Genomic DNA, 18,209 nt, shown 5'->3' with positions numbered 1-18,209 from the left:
CCGCAAACTGCAATGCAGCAAGTCCCAACACAGACCGACCCCCCGAAAGCCGCCACCCATGGAACTCCCACGCCTGGACGGCCTTCTTCGTGTTTCGAGGCCATTAGGCCCCAAAGAAAATTTCCATGCGAAGAACAAGGACTTGAATCGGTGCCTCCTCCAACTCCACCTCCCCATCGACACCCCCGCATCGTCAGCGTGGGAAAAACCAGCCGAAAAGCGAGGAGTGGGTGGCAAAGGCGGGGGCTGCGTGCCAAAATGCAGTTTCGTGACCGGCGAAAGGAGCTGCCTGCGCCTTGTAAGCGATTCCCATTGCCTAAAAGCTTGTAAGCCAGTTTCCGGCTCCGGCTGCGACTACGGCCAAAACTACGACATCGTCTCCGGCTGAAGCACGAAAACTGTGGCGAAAGTATAGGTTTTAGGATCGTAGAAAAAATATATGTCTGAAAAATCCACACCGCTAATCATGAAGTCATTGAAATAATAACCAAATTAGGTGGGCAATCCCGTTGGAGGGATAAGCTTAAATATTTTAAAGCCTTTTAAAAAACCAATCTGAAAATCATAGAAATCATCCATCTCGAAAACTGTGGCTAAAGTATACGTTTTATGATCGTAGAAAAAATCCACACCGCTAATCATGAAATCATTGAAATAATAACCAAATTAAGTGGGCAGTCCCTTTGAAAAAATATGCTTAAATAGTTTAAAGCCTTTAAAAAACAATCTGAAAATCGTAGAAATAATCCATCTGAAAAATAACCAATAAAAACCAATTGAAATAATAACAAAATGCTTTAGCTTTAAATTCTGTTTTGTATGACATTGTCCATCTGTGTGTAGACTTTGTTTTGTTTTATTTTGTGAAAAACGTTTTTAACTAAGGGCTAATCATAACCAACTAGAATAACATAAGTTAATAATTTATTTAAACTTTTAGCTAAGAACTAATAATCAATAAGCGGGAGTCGGGGCTTTGTTTCTTTTTTTTTATAATAAATAACGAAAAACTTCAACTTGAAACATGGAAACGACCCCGAGGGGTTAATCCGACCCCGGGGGGACAAGCGGGTTAACCTGTCCCCTCTCGAGGGATCGGAGGGGGTGAGGAGGAGGTGTGTCCAATCCAAAGATGGTTTATGAACTAAAGAAAACTTAAAGGTTTTTATTTCATTTCATGAAAACAAAAAGTAGTAAAACATTAAAAGAGCAAGCATAAAATCAATTACAAGATAATGTAAATTTAACAGTGTTTTTTGTTGAACAAAAAAAAGGAATTGTTTTTTTTTTGTTTAGTGTTCGTTTCTCTTTTAAGATTTCGATAGAAGTGAGTTTGTTTTGTGTGTCATATTTTTTTGAGCCCTAGGGAGAATTCTTTGTCTTTTGTTTGTGTTTTTCTGTAGGCTATCGTTAAATTAAATTAAATTAAATAGAGTAAAATTAAATTAATACAAATTGTTGTGGTATAAGTTTACATGCTGCTGAGTAATGTTACAAATAAATTAAGAGTTAATTAAAACTAGGAGTACGAATCTAGTGCCTTCCTCCGATGCGGCAAGCCTGTTAGCCTATTGTAGCGAGTCTAGCTTAATAATTTCAACGTTGCTCAAAATGCTGAGAGATCGGATCCTTTAAGGGAATCCGACCGCCTATATATATATAGTAGTATAGCCTAGGTGTGGAACATGGAATTGCTAGCTGTATCGAAGATCCTGGCTATCTAAACTCCGGGGGGTTCATTTAACGCGAAAGGATCTAGCAACTAGAACTAGTTTAGGTGCTAATACGTTGGGTGGTCTTGAGTGCTGCCCTCTAACTCTTTTGCTCTTTTAAAAAAATTAGTTGATGCTTCTTTAGCCTATTTAAACTGTAGGTAGTATTAAGGTTCCTCAGTCTTCGCAGAGAGTTCCGGTACAAGTACAAACTGCTCTAGTTAATGTTTTTTTTTTAGATTTTTTTCTGTAGCACTAAGCTGGACCTAACAGGTCATAAATGGACACCGTTAGGCGCTCTCCGTCTTCACCACCAGGGGCATGGGTCCGCCGAGGGTCAGGCCGGGCTGGGACTTCTGCAGCAGCTCCTCCTGCAGCAGGCTCATCGGGTTCATGGGCAGGCCCATATTAAGACCCATTCCCATGCCCATGTTCATGTTCATCTTCATGTCGAGCAGCGGATGGGCGCCGGGCGACTTCGGCGACTCCTCCATGCGCTCGCCACCACTGCGGCGCGACTCCCGGCCCTCCCTGCCCTCCCGACCCTCCCTCGATCCTCCCCTGGAATCGTATCTCGTGTGGGTCCTCATGTGCCTGGTGATCATGTCCCGACGGCAGGCGGCATACGGGCACTGCGGACACTTGTAGGGCTTCTCGCCGGTGTGGGTCCTCTGGTGGGTGGACAAATGATCCGAGCGCGAGAACACCTGGCCGCACACCTTGCACGTGTACGGCTTGACGCCGGTGTGCAGGCGCATGTGGCGGGTCAGCATGTCGGAGCGGGCGAAGGATCGCCGGCAGACGTCGCAGGAATAGGCTTTGGCAATATCGTTAGCGGGATTGCGGGACTTGTGGCGCGAGGCCATGTGCTTGGCCAGGCGGTCGTGCAGCGAGAACATCTGGCCGCAGGTGGGGCAAACGTAGGCCACATCCGAGCCGGGGGGCATCTCCTCGACCACCGGGGAGACGTCGAGGTTGTAGCGCCAGGCCACCGTCTCCTTGGTCGTCGGCGAGGCCACGTCGCCCTTGATCACCGGCACACCCACCGTGGTGGTGGGCACCTGCGAGTGGTGCATCTGCTGGTGGTGCAGCGGGTGCAATGGCATCTCCATCTTGATCATGGCCGCCGCCGCCGCCGCTGCCGCTGCGTGGGCAGCGTTCATGGCATTGGCATACGGGGAGTTGGGCGGTGGCTGGTGGTTGGGCGTGGCAGCGGTGGTGATGGGCATGTGACCCGAGTGGCTACTCGAGGCGGGCGACAGGGCACTCATGCTCTCCAGACTGCTGGCCGCGCTCAAGGCAGCCGGCGGTGGCATCATGACCGCTGAACGGGACTCTTCTCGCGAGGATTTCGAACCGGATCTCTTGTACTTCTTGGGCTCCACCTCGCTGCGCACGCACAAATCCAGCGGACGCTCCTGGGGCGGCGGCATGGGCTTCTTGTCGCCCCCCTTCTTGCCCTTGGGCTTGGGACTAGTGCGCTTCTTGGTGGTGGTGCTACTGCTGCTGGTATTTGGCTGGCTGGCATTGGTCACCGAGGATTCGCTGCGCGGCGGCGAGGGCAGCGATGGCGGAGGCGAGTTATTGGCCAGCAGGGCGTGGGGCAGCATCCGCTCCGGCACTCCCGTGGGCGACGTCTCCGTCTCGGAGGCCATCGAGGAGGGGGTGTGCTGCAGCGGCGAGGGATAGAGATCGTGGCGCCGGCGGAACACCTCGTTCAGATACTTGGTGTGCAGGTAGTAGCCAAACAGGGGCGACGGTATCGGGAAGTACCGGTCGTAGGGGCTGGGGATCTCAGTCTTGATGTCCACATGCAGCGGATTCTCCTTGTTCTGATTCGGATTTGGATTCTGATCCTGATCCTGCGGCTGGTGGCTCTGAGAGGAGGCCTGCAGCTGCAGGGGACTCATGCTGATCCGGGGACTATCCTGATCGTTGTCATCGCTGTGCGACAGCTCGAGATCCTCGCCGGAAATGTCCTCGTTATCGTTATCGTTGTCCATTTCCGGTTCCGCGTTCTCCTCGTCCTCGCTGACGGGCTGCTCGCTCTTGATGAACTTGCCGGGATCCTCCTCCTCCGCCTCATCGGGTATGGAGTCATCGAGATCCTCTTCCTCGTGCTCTTGATCTTCGCCCAAATCCTCCTCCATCTCCATGGGTTCCGCCTTGCAGGCCAGACCATTCGAATGGCTTTCATTGTTGTTGTTGTTATTGTGGTGGTGCAGTTTGTCCAGCACCGCCGAGAGCCTTTTGCGCTTGCGCTGCTTCCACGGCCCCACAATGTTGTTGTTGGCCACGCTGGCCTGATTGTTGTTGTTCGAGTGGTTGGTGGCCACCGCTGCGGCAACCGCCGCCGCAGCAGCCGCCTGCTGATGGAGGCTCAGGGCCAGCGGCAGGTGGGGGTGGTGCTGCTGGTGGTGGGGGTGGTGCTGGTGCGGATGCGGATACTGCAGGCCACCGTAGTGGGAGTGAGATTGGGCAGCGGCCGCGGGCGCAGGATACATGTGGGGAAGATACTGCTGCTGGTGGTGGTGGTGATGGTGGTGGTTGAAGTTTAGCAGCTGCGGCGGCGGGGCCGGCGGGGGGTGGGGCAGGGGCAGGTGGTGCGGGTGGTGCTGCGGCGGCTGCTGGGGCGGATTGTGCGGATTCGTGTGGTGACCATGCCCCATGGGGTCGGTGCCTTCTGCCATCGTCATGAGGTCAACTTTTTGCGGCTTCAGCGGCGGATTGGAGGCTTCCGATTGGGATTGGGTTGGGGATTGTGCAGGGGGTGGGGGGAGAGTCTCCCGTTGCGGATGTGGCGACCTTGGCAACTCCGGCCACAAGGTATCCAGCCTGCGAGGTCTGGGATTCTTGCGGGCTACCTGGCGAGACTGAAAATAGAGAAGAAGAATGCATCAAATTAATTGGGGTTATAACAAAAACTAGTATCTGTTAAAAATTAGTTTCTTAAACTATATGAAAATATTAGAAATTAGTGTTGAAGATTCAGGGGAGACTATGTAGCATTTTTTATCACCATAAAACTCACACAATAAATAATTATTTTTCAGGTTTTGGTTACCTAACCTAAAAAAACCTGGACATGGATGAATTGAGACTTTTGCACAAACTATTTTTAACAAGGTAATTGAAGCTGAAATAAATCGAGTATATTTCCTAACAGGTAAAAAATTTGGCAATCTCTGTTTCTGCCTCAAATTTTTGAGAATACACCCACCACCATTTCTTGTTCAGATCTTCTGCACAAGAAACAAACCAATAAAAGGATACGTATCACTTTAGTTAAATAAACAATCACAATAATCCTTTTGAATGCGGGATGCTTTGGAAAATTGTAGATTTGAACAGCTGAAAATCCGGCTTTCTTCTGGGACAAACTTTTTGCAAAAAGAAAGCTATCTATTTCGCTTTATCACGCCTACTATGCAGATAGCCATCTCACTTGCACTCGATATTTCTAGCACTTGTCACGCGCAGCGTTGCCAGATCGCCGGGACTCCTTCGCTAAGCTTACTTTACGTAATTGAGTTCGAAATAAAGCCAAATATAGAGGCATATTAAAGATATGTTTTTGGGGAGCAATCAGTCAAGCATCAAAATGCAGCAATTTCCCCGGCATCCGTTTGAGTTGGCTTTCAGTCAAACAAATAAATAAGATAAATTTTGTGCTGAAGCTGCCAAAAAGAAATAACGTAACGAGAAGACAGATGACAACAACGGCGGCGTTTACGCTGCGTTAGTTTTATGCGTTTGTCTGTACAGTTGGGAAAGGGACGGCACTGTTAGATGGGTGTAAAGGGGAGTACAGTAGGGCGCAAAAGGGGTTTGGGTACAGTCTCCAACTCCCGCTGTGGGAATTTTTATGGCGCTGCCAGCAGATTTTATGGCGCTCAAAGTTTATGGGGCCTTTGGATTTTGGCGCTGCCTTCGCCTTGACCGGCGTATGCACACCCCCTTTTTGTCACACCCCCTTTTCCTACCGCCGCCTAAACTTCTGGTCAGCGAAATCAATGAAGGAAAGGAGACAGGATGGAACGGGCGACAGTCCTGGACAGGATCGCATCGCATCTCGCCGTCTGGCGCCAACATTCGCAAATAATTAAAAGTTACCACACACACCACGAGCAGGAGGAGGCGCAGAAAGGGGGTGGTGTTCGTGGTGGTGCTACTGCTACTGCTACCGAATCCAAAAGCAGTTGGCTCGGGAAAAGGACAAGGCACCACAAACGACAACAACAACAGCAACGAACGGCACGTCTGGAAGGACGTTTGCTGCATTGCGCTTATCCTTGTGATATATGAATATTGTGCACACACGCACGTAGCTGCGATATGGGGTGGTTTAAAGGAGGGGGTGGTGCAGCAGGAGCAGAGCGGAGCTTTGTGCTGTGTCTGCCATAAGCCGTCAGTTTACGGTGGGGTCTCTCAGCTGTGCACTGCGAGAAAAGCCCTTTTGGTGAGGAGGTATTTAATAGGAACTATTTTGATTAAAAAACAAGAAAGGAAGCTAGCTTCGGCCAGCCGAAGCTTATATACCCTTGCAGATCATTCCTATCAATTAACAAATCGCAAAAATGTTCAATTTTCTAATATTTCTCATTAATTTTCCGATCGTTCCTATGGCAGCTATATGATATAGTCGTCCGATTTTGATCAAATTAAAATTGAAATTCGGAAATATTTAAAAAGAGTTATATCCTAGAGTAGAAGATAATACAATAAAAACCAAAGAAGCTAGAATTTATTTCCTATTACTTTTCCATTAATTTTCCGATCGTTCCTATGGCAGCTATATGATATAGTAGTCCGATTTTTGAAATAATTAATTCGAAATTCAGAAATATTTAAAAAATAACATCCCCAAAAGTAGAAGGTAATATTTCAAAAAACACCAAAGCTAGAATTTTTTAAAGTTTTTTTCTTCCGATCCTTCCTATGGGAGCTATAAGATATAGTTGTCCGATCCGGTCGGCTCCGACATATATACTACCTGCAATAGAAAGAAGACTTTTGCGAAAGTTTCGTCCCGATAGCTCAAAAACTGAGAGACTAGTTTGCGTAGAAACAGACAGACGGACAGACGGACAGACGGACAGACAGACAGACGGACAGACGGACGGACAGACGGACAGACGGACATGGCTAGATCGACTCGTCTTGTGATGCTGATCAAGAATATATATACTTTATGGGGTCGGAGACGTCTTCTTCACTGCGTTGCAAACTTCTGACTGAAATCATAATACCCTCTGCAAGGGTATAATGAGATTTTTTTTACTCTCGAATTAAAGGCCAAAACTCCTCAAAAATGCATATTAATTAAAATTATAGAAAAGTTGAAATATTATAAGATTTAAAAATATGTAGGTATAGAGAAGCCCTAATGCCAAGAAGGTGTTTAATGATGATTGCTTAATAAAAGACCTTTATCAATATTATAGAGATTTTTCACTCTTAAATTAAAGCCCAAAAAACTCCTAAAACGACAAATAATTCTAAGAATTTCATTTACCTAACTAAAAATTAAGTGCAAAAAAATATCAAAATTAAAAAAAAAATAGGTGTGATTTTTTTAATCAAGGAAAAGGTTAAATTTTATGTATTTTTAATAATTTTTAAGTTCCTATAGGTATAAACGATTTTACTGACTGCCTCCCCAATTTCTGCCAGTGCACTCGTTGTCGTTGTCCTTCTGTTGGCAATTTGCGCCTACAACTGAGTGGAGTGGGCCAATGGGTGGGGGAACTAAGAGCAAAGGGGCAGCAGGAGTCCATGTCCTTAACGGTCACGTGTTTGCTTTACGTGTTGAGAAAATGAAAAGAGCCGGACCCGTCTGTTTCCGAGTTTTCGAGTTTCCGAGTGCCGGAGTGTGTGCGTTGTTGGCTTGCTGGCGAGCCGAGGAAGAGGTGTTGATGGGCCAGCGACAGGACACCTGTGTCCATCTGCTCATCCCTCGGCTTTCACCTTTCACCTCCTGCCAGTTAGTGGCTTGCTTTTGCTGTTGTTATTGTTTTTGTTGTCGCATATGTCTGCCCCTTTTTGGTTTAATGGAGTGCGTGTCCTTTGTCCTGACCCCCCTTTTTGCCCCCCTTTTTGCCCCCTTTAAAGTTGTCTCAACTTTTTCGATTTCGCAACTTAAATGGAAAACGGTCTGAAAGTTGTTTTTTGCATATCATAATTCATGTTCTATTTCCGGGAACAGGGTCACCACACCCCCATCCCCTCGCCTTTTATTATTATCCACCCGAAGGGCAATTAATATTCTTAATTAGGGTAATTAAACAGCGCAATGCTGACAACTATGCGAAAAACTTTACACCAGCAAATGTGGCCAACGGCATTGGCTCGTTTTTCCTGCTTTTCCTCGCCGCCCAACTTTTTCCCACTTCTTTCGCGCTGTCCCCCATATACCAGAATATATATATCTACGTATATTCATAAAATAAAGTGAACAAAAAGCTGAAAAAAACATAAATTTTCACGCCAGCCGAGTTCTGGGTTCTCCAAGGTTCCGCCGCTTTGGGGCCTTGTTAGCACGCGAAATCGGGGATCGGATTCGGACTCGCGGAGGAGGAGGTGCAGCAGGGTGAGTGTCGAGATTTTTGATTTATGGCTGGCAGAGTTTGGATAAACACAGATATACATACATCCGTATAAATGGTCATACCCTGGCCAAGTGTTAATTAACTCGCAAAAGAAGTTGCCACTTTAAATCGATGGAGTTGTGAAGGGTAAGGGTTAAGTTGGTGTTAAGTGGTAGTTAAAATAATATTTTATTTTAATGCAAATTAACAAAAATATTATATATTTATTTTATTCCAGGGTACCTCCAACTTCGATACTAATTACCCAAAAACTAAATTTTAATTCTCCTTTCATTTATGGGACCTTTTTTTTGGCCAGGCGCGAAAGATTACATAATGGGAGAATGGAAAAGACAAAATGGACTTGTCAGGCGATGGAAGAGATGGTGTGAAATTATGCTAAATGGAGTGTTAATTTTTGGCCACGGGTGGAATGACTTGGTAAGTGGCCGAAAATAAAACGGGAATGGAAAGCTCGGAGCAATCGTAGATTTAATTAAGCTTTTTCCAGAGTGTAAACATGGCGCTAACAAGTCGCCAAAGCTAAAGACTAAAGACTAAAGACCAAAAAGAGCGGACAGCGAAACATGCTTGTAAGCAAATGTTTGGCAAAGTGGAACGGCGAATGCCAAGTGCTCGTAAATGATCTGAAAACTGAAAACTGAACGCTGAATGCTGAGCGCTGAAAACCGAAAGCTGGAAAAGTGCAAGCCAAGTGCAAAGTGGTGGCGACTGAAGACGGAAAAGCGCTGCTTAATTACGCCAAACAACGAACAACCGAACAATGAGCACCAGCGAACAACGAACAACCGGCGAACAACGACGGCAACAACAAACCACTAGGAAGCGCATTAAATGGCGCTCATTTGTTGTCAACAATGGCAAAAACGAGAACCCAGATTCGCCAACGCGGCTTTGTTATTTCGCTCTGCAAAAGTGCCAACTGCGAACAGAAAACTGACGGCGGGAAAACTGAAAATGTGCAATGCCATGGAAATATGATTCACGGCCAGTTTTTGAGGCAGTCCAACAACCAAATAGGTGACTAAAATAAATATAATAATAAAGCGACGCACTTTGGTAACACAAAAAGGGGGTGAAATTTCAGCGAAAAAGTAGAGAATTGGGATTTCATAACCCCATTAAATAAATAAAAATCTTCCACTATTCTATTATTATATATTATTTTAATTATAATATTTCAATGCTCGCAAACTTTTTTTTACCGTATTTCTCCTATCAGTTACAACGGTAATATAGTGCTCTATAAATTCGTTTATCCCATTAAATCCTTCAAATCTCTTACGACTTATTTATTGTCTCACAATCGCCGGAGGTATTCCCCGCTGAGTGACCACTGTATTTGCCTGGCATTTGTCACGCTTATTACACACAGCGAAACTTGATGAAGTTTTGCAGTAGCACCCGTCAAACACATTTTATGCCCCCCTCCTTTTGGGACCGCGAGACGCCGCGATAAGCCTCGTGCCATGTGCCTCCTTTTTAGACCCCCTTTTGAAACCCCCCTTTCACCAAACCGACGACAGTTCGCAGAGCTAAGCAAATAAAATTGCAGAAATTAAAATGTAAACAATTTGTTGGTGTGCGATTGCTGTTGCCACGCCCCTGTCGGGCTCCCCCGCCCCCAAAAAAAACTCCAGGGGACTGTGGCCATTAATCTGGCAAATGTCTCTGACGCCATTTAAGCCACACTTCACTGAAGTTTACTTCACTTGTCTTTGGTCGTAATAAACGACATCATAAACATCAGTATTCAACGTGATATGCATTGATAATGGACGGACCACTGGGGTGGGGTAAAAAGGGGTAGGGAGGGGAGTTTGAATGGAGCCTCAACTTCAATCACAAGTGCAAAGACAACACCAGCCAACAGCAACAACTCGCTGCCCGAAGGCAAACAAAGCATGACGGGGCAGAAATATGGCTAATAAAATAAAACGCCATTTGCTTAGCCACGACAACGAACTCAACTGCTCATCAAACGAGAAATAATAAAGAAAAAAGCAGCAGCAACAGAAACGTGGGGAAAACTCTTTTTACGCCTACAACAATCGCCGCTGTTGCTGGTAGCCAATGACAGCAGCAACATGTTGCTGAGACCGCCCCCCGCGGCAACACGAGCTCGCAACTGGCTGGAAAAGCTCTGGCTCAATTGTTTTCGTTAGGGGAAAACCCACTGGAAAAGACAAGGAGTTTTTGGAGAAAAACCGTTGATTTATTTGGATTTATTATAGTTAGTTTTCAATGGGAAAATTTCAATTAAATAAATATTCCTTCCAATAACTGATCAACAGATCTTTGATCTTCCTATTCAGTTTTATAGTATTTTTGCAATTTCTCGCTATTTTGAACTCTGATCTCTATATCTCCCATTATATTTCTCCCCATTTCATTATCGCCTGGCTCCCCCGCCTTTACACTGCCTATGAGGCGAACTCTCATTTATTATAACTAGCTTGGCTGCTACTGTTGCTCGTTTGTTTTCAATTGGAGCCCCAGTCCCAGTCGCAGTCTGAATGTGAATCTGAATCTGAAGCTGAATCCGAGCTTGGCGCACTGCAATTAAAATGATCACTGTAATTTGAAAACGACTGCGAATTGGCCCGGACCAAATTTGACGTCAATATGTGAGCTAACGATATGCTAATTAGTTGCCACTGCTACCGCGCCACGGACTCGAACTCGGATCATTAATTAAGAGGGGCTCTCTGATCTGGGGATTGACGTGGCTCGCAGTTTGCAGGTTGCAGGTTGCAGCCTACGCTACCGTTGGCCAAGTGGATAATGCCATATAATGGCGATTTCCTGCCACCAGGCCAATTGTTGCTGCCGTGCCAAGGAGCAACAGCAACAGCAGCAACACCACCGCAGCAACATGCTGCCCCTGGCTGACCGCAGCTTAAATAAAATTACATTCAAATTCAATTGTAAATGCATTTTATCTGTTGGTTTTGCTGCTGCTGCTGCCGGGGCTGTAAACTGCAATCATGTTGCACATTTTTCTCTGGCAGGCCGAGGTCCGATCTCGAGTCCGAGTCCCCAGCCTAGAGACGCTGGCCTTTTACAATCAAATGTAATTATTTTTGCAATATACACCTTCAGCTGCTTTTGCTGCCTTTGCTGCAGTTGCTGCTGCTGCAGCAGCAACAAGTTGCTTAGCATACTTCCGTTTGAGCCACAAAAGGCCGCGCCCGAGAACCTGGAGCCTGCAGCCTGGAATCGTCTCTGAACTTGGCCATATAACTCGGACCGGGCCAAAGGGGGAATCGGGATCGCGTGATCAAAGTCAATTTAGCTGCGATATACAGACACATTTGTTTTGCTGTTGCTGCTGCTGGTGCCACAGCCACTTCTGTTGCACGTAGGCCGGCCCAACGATCCTGTCGTCATCTGCTGCTGCTGCCGCTGGTGCAGCTAAATTAAACCATTGCCGCCTTATCGTTGCCGGCTAACAGAGGCGCCTAAAAGGGCCACAGAAATGGGGATGGGGCGGCAGAAAATAAAAATAAATACAAAACGGGTTTAAACACGAAATGGCGTTAGCCTGGTCACACTGTTTAATGAGGCATTTTTCTAGGGTTTCTAAATTTATAGCTTTATAAATTCAAGTTTATCCTAATTGGGCTTGCAATTTCATTGGTATCAACAGGGCAAAAAAATGATAACGGGCTTAAGACTAAAACTAAACTGCTAAAATCATATTATTGCATTAAACTTTCGATTGGTCACACTATTTAGTTCCGTTACCTGGTCACACTCTTTAATGTGGCACTTCCTCTCTCCGTTTTCTATTCTTGGCTTTGGCAAATGTTTATCATAATTAGGCACACGATTTGCTGCTTAATCGCTGCATTAACATAAATAGCAGAAAAGAGCTGAAAACGAAATGAAACGTAGGAACTCGCAAACTAAAACAGAAAACCAAAAAAAATCGCCACAAGCGAAATGTCTTCAGAAAAAATGGTTTCTTTGACCAAACTAAAGATCCCTGGCTCATTTCATGCTAATTATATATGGCCGGGGTAAAATGAATGGCTGGAACGCCCGCCATTTTAGCCTAGACTATAGAGAAGCGCGCTTTGGCTTCATTTGGAGTCGGAAATTATTTAATTTTAACCTCTGGGGGCCAGCAATCATCATTAAGCACGAGCTCCGAATGCCGCGTATTTGTTTTTTCTCTCCCATTTCAGTTATGTATTTTTATTTTCTGTCTTTTACTCAACGTAGGGGTTTTGGGCAAAAGGTTTTGGGTCAGCGCCAAGGGGGCAAACCTCCGAGTCCGCCCACTCCACCTTCTCCACATCCGTTCGTCCGGCCCTCTCCAGTTCGTTTATCAGTCAAAAGCGATCTTTGCAATTAGCCTTAAACGCTTTTTGGCTCAACACGAAGCCCCGAAAACATCGCAGACCCTCGAATACCCCCGAAAATCCCGAAAAAACCCTCAACTGGGTCACAGGTCCAGCCTGTCTCATCCTCCGTCCGTCACATTATCAGAACGAAATTATCGTATATCAACCTTCGGCCGTCGAGAACTGCAGCGCCTGCATATTTATTTTTAATCATCTTTGTGAAAGCAGGTGAAATTTTTGGCATTTATGAAAGTGCAGCAGCGTGACTCGGTTCGGTTCGGTTTCGTATAAAAATTAATATAGATTGCAAGTGGGGATACGCAGCGGTAACAGCAAAGCAGCCAGAGCAACAAGTTGAAAGTTTCTGAGCGTTTTGCGGCACATTTTCCCGTTTCTTTTTCGCTTTGTGTAAAATTTATTATGCCAAAGGCCGATCATTATCGGGTAGCCAAATTATATATGCGCGCGCGCACATGATGCGCATTAAGGGTTCCCAGTTCCCAGTCCCCAGCTACCCGATCCCGATCCCCGATCCCCACATCGATCTACTCGATCTGCGCGATCCTCGCAGGGATCTCACTTTCTGGCCCGGCTAACCGCAGGCTCGGCTCTCTGGGGCCAAAACTATAAAATGTCGCAGACTATAAATCCACTTGGAGCAATAAATTTCTCAAAATGTCAGCGCAGGCTCCCGCATTAATTACAGACTCCGTTCGAGTTCGATGTTGCTGCTGCTGCTGCTGGAGCAACAGCAACACATATCGCCATGTTGCTGGCACGCCAGCAACACCCGCATCTGGGGTCCGCTGCTCCGGTAATGTGAGCCGTTCCAAGGCATGTAATCAATAGTTGTAACCACCAAAAGTGCACCAGCACCACGACCAACACCACTGCACCACTGAACCACCAATATCTTGAAGTTTTCTGTTTTCTGACTTTCTGAGTGCTGTTTGTGACCGCAAAGGCAAGTGCAAAGCATTCAATTTTTGCCCCGTTGACTGCAACAAGTTCTTTCAATTTGCGTTGCCAGGTGGAGTCGACAACAACAACAACAACTAAAATAAAAATAATAACAACAACAACCAGCAACAACAACAATTGTAAACCTGCGCGTGTTTTGGCTCGCATTTTGATTGCCTACAAGCCGTTGCTGTCACTTTGCATTATACGCGAGTCCAAGAGTCCAGAAGGGGGGTGTTTTAAGAGCGGGATTGAGGGGTTTTCCAGGGGGCTTTAAGGGGACCCGAGGGTCGGAAGGCCTTTCGACGAGCGTCAGACGTTGGAAAACGCGCGCAAGAATTGTGTAAAACGTACTTAAAGCATAGCAAATGAAATAAAGTGTTTAGATCGATATCGAAAGGAAATAAAAAGAGAATGGGTAATACCATTTGATCTACATAGGGAATCTAGTATTAATACCCCAATAAAAATATTTGTAGAGTATTTAAGATACGCTTAATAAAATCCTAAAATGGAAAATTAGGTTTGTGATTTTATGCTTTAATTAATCAATTGTTTTTAAGATAATTCCCTTCACTTTATCATATTATACTTCCTTTTAAATCGAACAAAAAAGCAAACTCCAATGAAATATTTCCCTTACAAAGTGCAGGCTTTTGGGGGCCATTTAAAATAATCTTTGTTGTCACAGAAAACCTCAAACAGAAGAAAACTCAACGGTGACCTTAAGCTTCCTTGGCCATTTTTCTATTCAGCCAGCTCCACGGGGAGGCCCTTGGAAGTCATTAATTTCCAGTGTCCAATCACAGTTTCAGGCTTTGATTTTCTTTTTGGGGCTTGGGGTTTCGGGGTTTTTGGGGGAAAGGGAACCTGGCGCGATTAAAGCGCAATTATGCTGTGTTTGATATGTTAATTTCGCTGGACCGCTTGAAAGAACACACAATTATGCTACGGCTAATTTATGCAGCTCGTGTGAGAGATCGATTGATCGATGGTGGGACTCATCACCGGCAGGTGTTAATTGATTTCAGTCGCTTGTAATTCGACTCGTTTGTTTATGGGCCCCGCATCCGTATATCGTATGTATTTACCGTTTGCGTACCGTTTTCCGAACCGCACTGAATCCGAATCTCAACTCAATTATGGGGATATTGTGGAGATGTGCTGATGTGATGGTGACAAATTTCGGGTGCACAAATAAGACCAAACTGAAAGCCAAAAACCGAAAGACTGCGGCGTTGTTCAATGGGCGCTCGAATGAATGGAACTGCGCCTCCGCTGCGTGCTGCTGCGGCTTTTCTCTCGGCTTTTTGTTAATTAAGCTGTATTTCATGCAGCTGACGGATTTATGAATAAAGCGCCACCGCCGACCAGACTTAAAAATCAAAACCGAAAACGCTTCGAAAAAATCGAGAAAAGCTGGCAAAAAAATGAGACGGGAAAAAGTCGGGCGAATGCAAAATGTGATGACACCCAGAACAAAAAATCCAGCAGAACGCGGGGCGTGTCGAAAGAAATCTCTTTCGCTAGTCGATGGATTACTTGGCCAGCATCGACGGATTTTGGAACATTCGGACATGTGGAACGCTTTTCTGGCCTTAATCGCCACTGGCCAGGCCAAATCGCAAAGGTCGCCACTTCTGCTGCCGGCCAATTGAGCTGTTGTTGTGCGCTTGTCGTTGACGTCATGTTAATTTTTTGTGTGTTGCCAACAAATGGCGATTTTTATGGTCAGGCTGCCAGCTTTTGGAGGCAGCATCGAAATCAGCAGCGGCAGCAGCTTCAGGGGGCAGCCTCGCAAAACTCGCGACTTGCGGCTGTCGCGAGCAATTAATCTTCAAAAGTGGCCAGGTCCAGCTGCACTGGCTCGAATCGTTTTATTTATTTTTTTATTTCATGTTTTTTCGGTCGAACTCGAATACGAGACGAAACTTGGCAATCTGTCTAGAGTGCTCAGCTTCAGTCGCTTTCAATGGCAACCGGCGATTCCTTTGGCGGGGAAGGTCGCTGAGACGACGCCCCCGCCAGTGGTGCACCTGCGAAGCGATATTTCAAGTCACTCACGAAGGAGTCGCTGAAACTCAGAAGGGGGTGCGATAGTTCATGGGATTTGGATGCTAAAAATATCTATCACAAAGCAAAAAAATTGCTTTAATCTAACTACGTTTTTAATGATTTTTATTTTAATTAGAAATATTCTAAATATTTTAGGTGTCTTTATAAAACGTGGAATTTTAATGCAAGAGATATCATGTCAAATATTTCTTCTGGTATTTTAATATGTATTTATTACTTTAGTATTTATATTTTAGATATTTATATTTATTTTTTGATTTATTTTTAAAATTAATTTTTGAAAATATAATGCAGGTTTTATTTTTGGGTAATTTTTCATATTCCAATATTTTTTATAACACCTTTACAAGTTTTAGAAATAATGCCACCTCTGATTTTGGCAAAATGCAAGATTACCAAGAGACGACACTGGCTTGTGGCAAAGTTGGACAGCCTCAGCCGCACATGATCGATCTGAAGGGGATCTACAGCCCCTCCCCCTGCCGCTACCCTGCCCCTCCCACACCCCCGCCCCTGGCCTGTCCTCGTCGCACGCATTAAATTCGAAATGCGTTTCAGCTTTTTGCGAAGGTTGCCTGGCCAGGTGGAGTTGCGATCGCAAAATAAAGCAGCCAGCAGGCCAGGGTTGTCATTCAGAGCCAAAAAAGCAAAATAAGGCACCAGTTGCAGCTGGTGGACTTACCTCTTTGATTTAGATGCTGGCCGAGTCCGATTGCTGCAGATCTGGCATAGTCTGCAAGAAAATAGAAGAGAAGAGCGGTTAGAGATTTGAGATTTTTTGGCGATGATGCAGCCACATGACAAATTGTGGCAGCTCGCTGGCGGAGCGGATTTTTCAGCTGCTAATTGCTGCGGTAATTAAAGCAGAACACAGCCGAGCGCGGAGATCATTAATCAAGCTGGAAATAGTTGGCAGGTTGGACAAAACTCTCGGTCTCCGCGAACTCATAAATATTTAATGGCCTAGGCAAATACCGATCGAAAGCCAATGGTTCTCAGACTGCTTGGCTGCCTGGCAGCTTGGATTTAATGAACATTTTAGCCAACTTTTAGTGGAGATCCCGATCGAGGGGGTTTCCCCCGCTGCACCGCCGCCCGAAAGACATTGATTGATTGAAGTGTTTTAATATTAGTTACAAAATTAGCCCCCCGACAAAGAGCGGTTACCACCCACAAATGCGGCCAAATTAAGGGGGCGTGTCCCGGGGCCACCGAAAAAAAAGAGGTAAGGTAAGAGATATCAAATAAAAGCAGCCGCCGCCTGATTGGCAATCGAAGGCAATCCCCACGGCAGCTGATTGATGGGGAAAAGCGTTTAGAATTGCCTTCGATAAATTATAATTTATTTATTTTTGTTCATTAATACGGTAGCGATAAAAACAAACAAATGTCAGGCTGCAATTGCGGCTACTGCCTTTTTTGGATCCGACAATTGCGGCTATTATTTGCTAATTATTTAAGCAATTTAAGCCATTTATAACAAGAAATGTCAACATGATTTGCATTGTAGCGGGGGGGTTTTACTTTGTGCGGGTGCTTTGTTTTGGCGGCTAATTGGCATGTTGCTGGCGTAGCTGCGACATGTTGCTCCTGGCCACCTGTTGCAATTAGGCATGCAACACGGCATGTTGCGGTCGCATGTGGCAGTGGCATATGACCAGCAGCAATGTGACCAGTTTTCGGTTTTCCACATCCAGCAGCAGCTGGGCGACCTTAACAAATATGCGGCCCAAAAGCAAAAGCAAAACCACAGGCACAACCAAAACTTGTTGGCACAACATTACGAGTATCTGTATCTGTGCCACAGCTGCGCAACTGGAACCGCTGATAAACTCTGGCTCCGCCTTATCGCACCCCCACAACAACAGCCCAGAAGCCACGCTCTTATCTCACGAACCTTGGCCTCTTCAATCTCGAATCTGAATCTTTGTGCGTGAACTGGACCAAGGCACTCGAAACTATTCGACAACGCCTACTCAAACGAAAAAACCGAGGAGAAAACCGATCCGAGAGCCCCGATAAACATCGTTTTGTGTGCGTTATTGAAATTCGAATTTCAAATGAGCCACGCAACAGGGAAAATCTATTTCAGTTTTTTCCAAGCTGCGAAGCGGTGGGAATTTATTTTCTTGATTTTACAAGAGCCGAGCTTTTTGGGTTATGGCATGCACATATCTGAAAACCGTTTGACTTTTGCAGTTAAACTTTCAAATGCAATTAGTTGCGGGCATAAATTACATAGAACCTCGGACTGACCACCGAAAGAGCTGCTATTAAAATGATTGCCAGCGATGTGGATGTGGCGAGGGTGACCCACCTACTACTCCTACAATCAACGAGGCGTGCATGCAACGTAGAAATTGCTGCCTGGCAGCAACATCGGCGGCGGGAGCTACGGCAGCAACACAGCGGCACAAAATTAGCAGCGCGTGCTAAACAATTGCCCCAAGCAACAGTAGCTGCCACACAGAAAAAGGCACATACCCACCCACTCTAACACTAAC

The 18,209-nt window shown here is 45.7% G+C and overlaps 1 protein-coding gene across 4 annotated transcripts in view; it reads right to left on the bottom strand.

Moving 5' to 3' along the window:
* Positions 1 to 808: 808 nt before the first annotated feature.
* klu (klumpfuss) overlaps positions 809 to 18,209 on the bottom strand; it is a 28,108-nt gene continuing 10,707 nt past the window's right edge. The window contains exons 2-3 of one of the 4 annotated variants that reach the window (XM_017140143.3): positions 16,388 to 16,438; positions 809 to 4,585 (exon numbers count right to left, since the gene is read on the bottom strand). In XM_017140143.3, coding sequence (XP_016995632.2) covers positions 2,003 to 4,408 — 2,406 coding nt within the window. In that variant the 5' untranslated portion in view covers positions 4,409 to 4,585; positions 16,388 to 16,438 and the 3' untranslated portion in view covers positions 809 to 2,002. Of the gene's footprint in view, positions 4,586 to 4,743; positions 4,766 to 4,932; positions 5,160 to 5,229; positions 5,413 to 16,387; positions 16,439 to 18,209 lie in introns of those variants that run through there. The other 3 variants (XM_070215391.1, XM_070215392.1, XM_070215393.1) reach the window with 3 other exon arrangements.

This window comes from Drosophila takahashii, chromosome 3L, assembly GCF_030179915.1.
Source record: "Drosophila takahashii strain IR98-3 E-12201 chromosome 3L, DtakHiC1v2, whole genome shotgun sequence".
In the NCBI taxonomy this organism is placed as follows: domain Eukaryota; kingdom Metazoa; phylum Arthropoda; class Insecta; order Diptera; family Drosophilidae; genus Drosophila; species Drosophila takahashii.
This window is presented reverse-complemented; position numbering and strand designations above follow the sequence as displayed.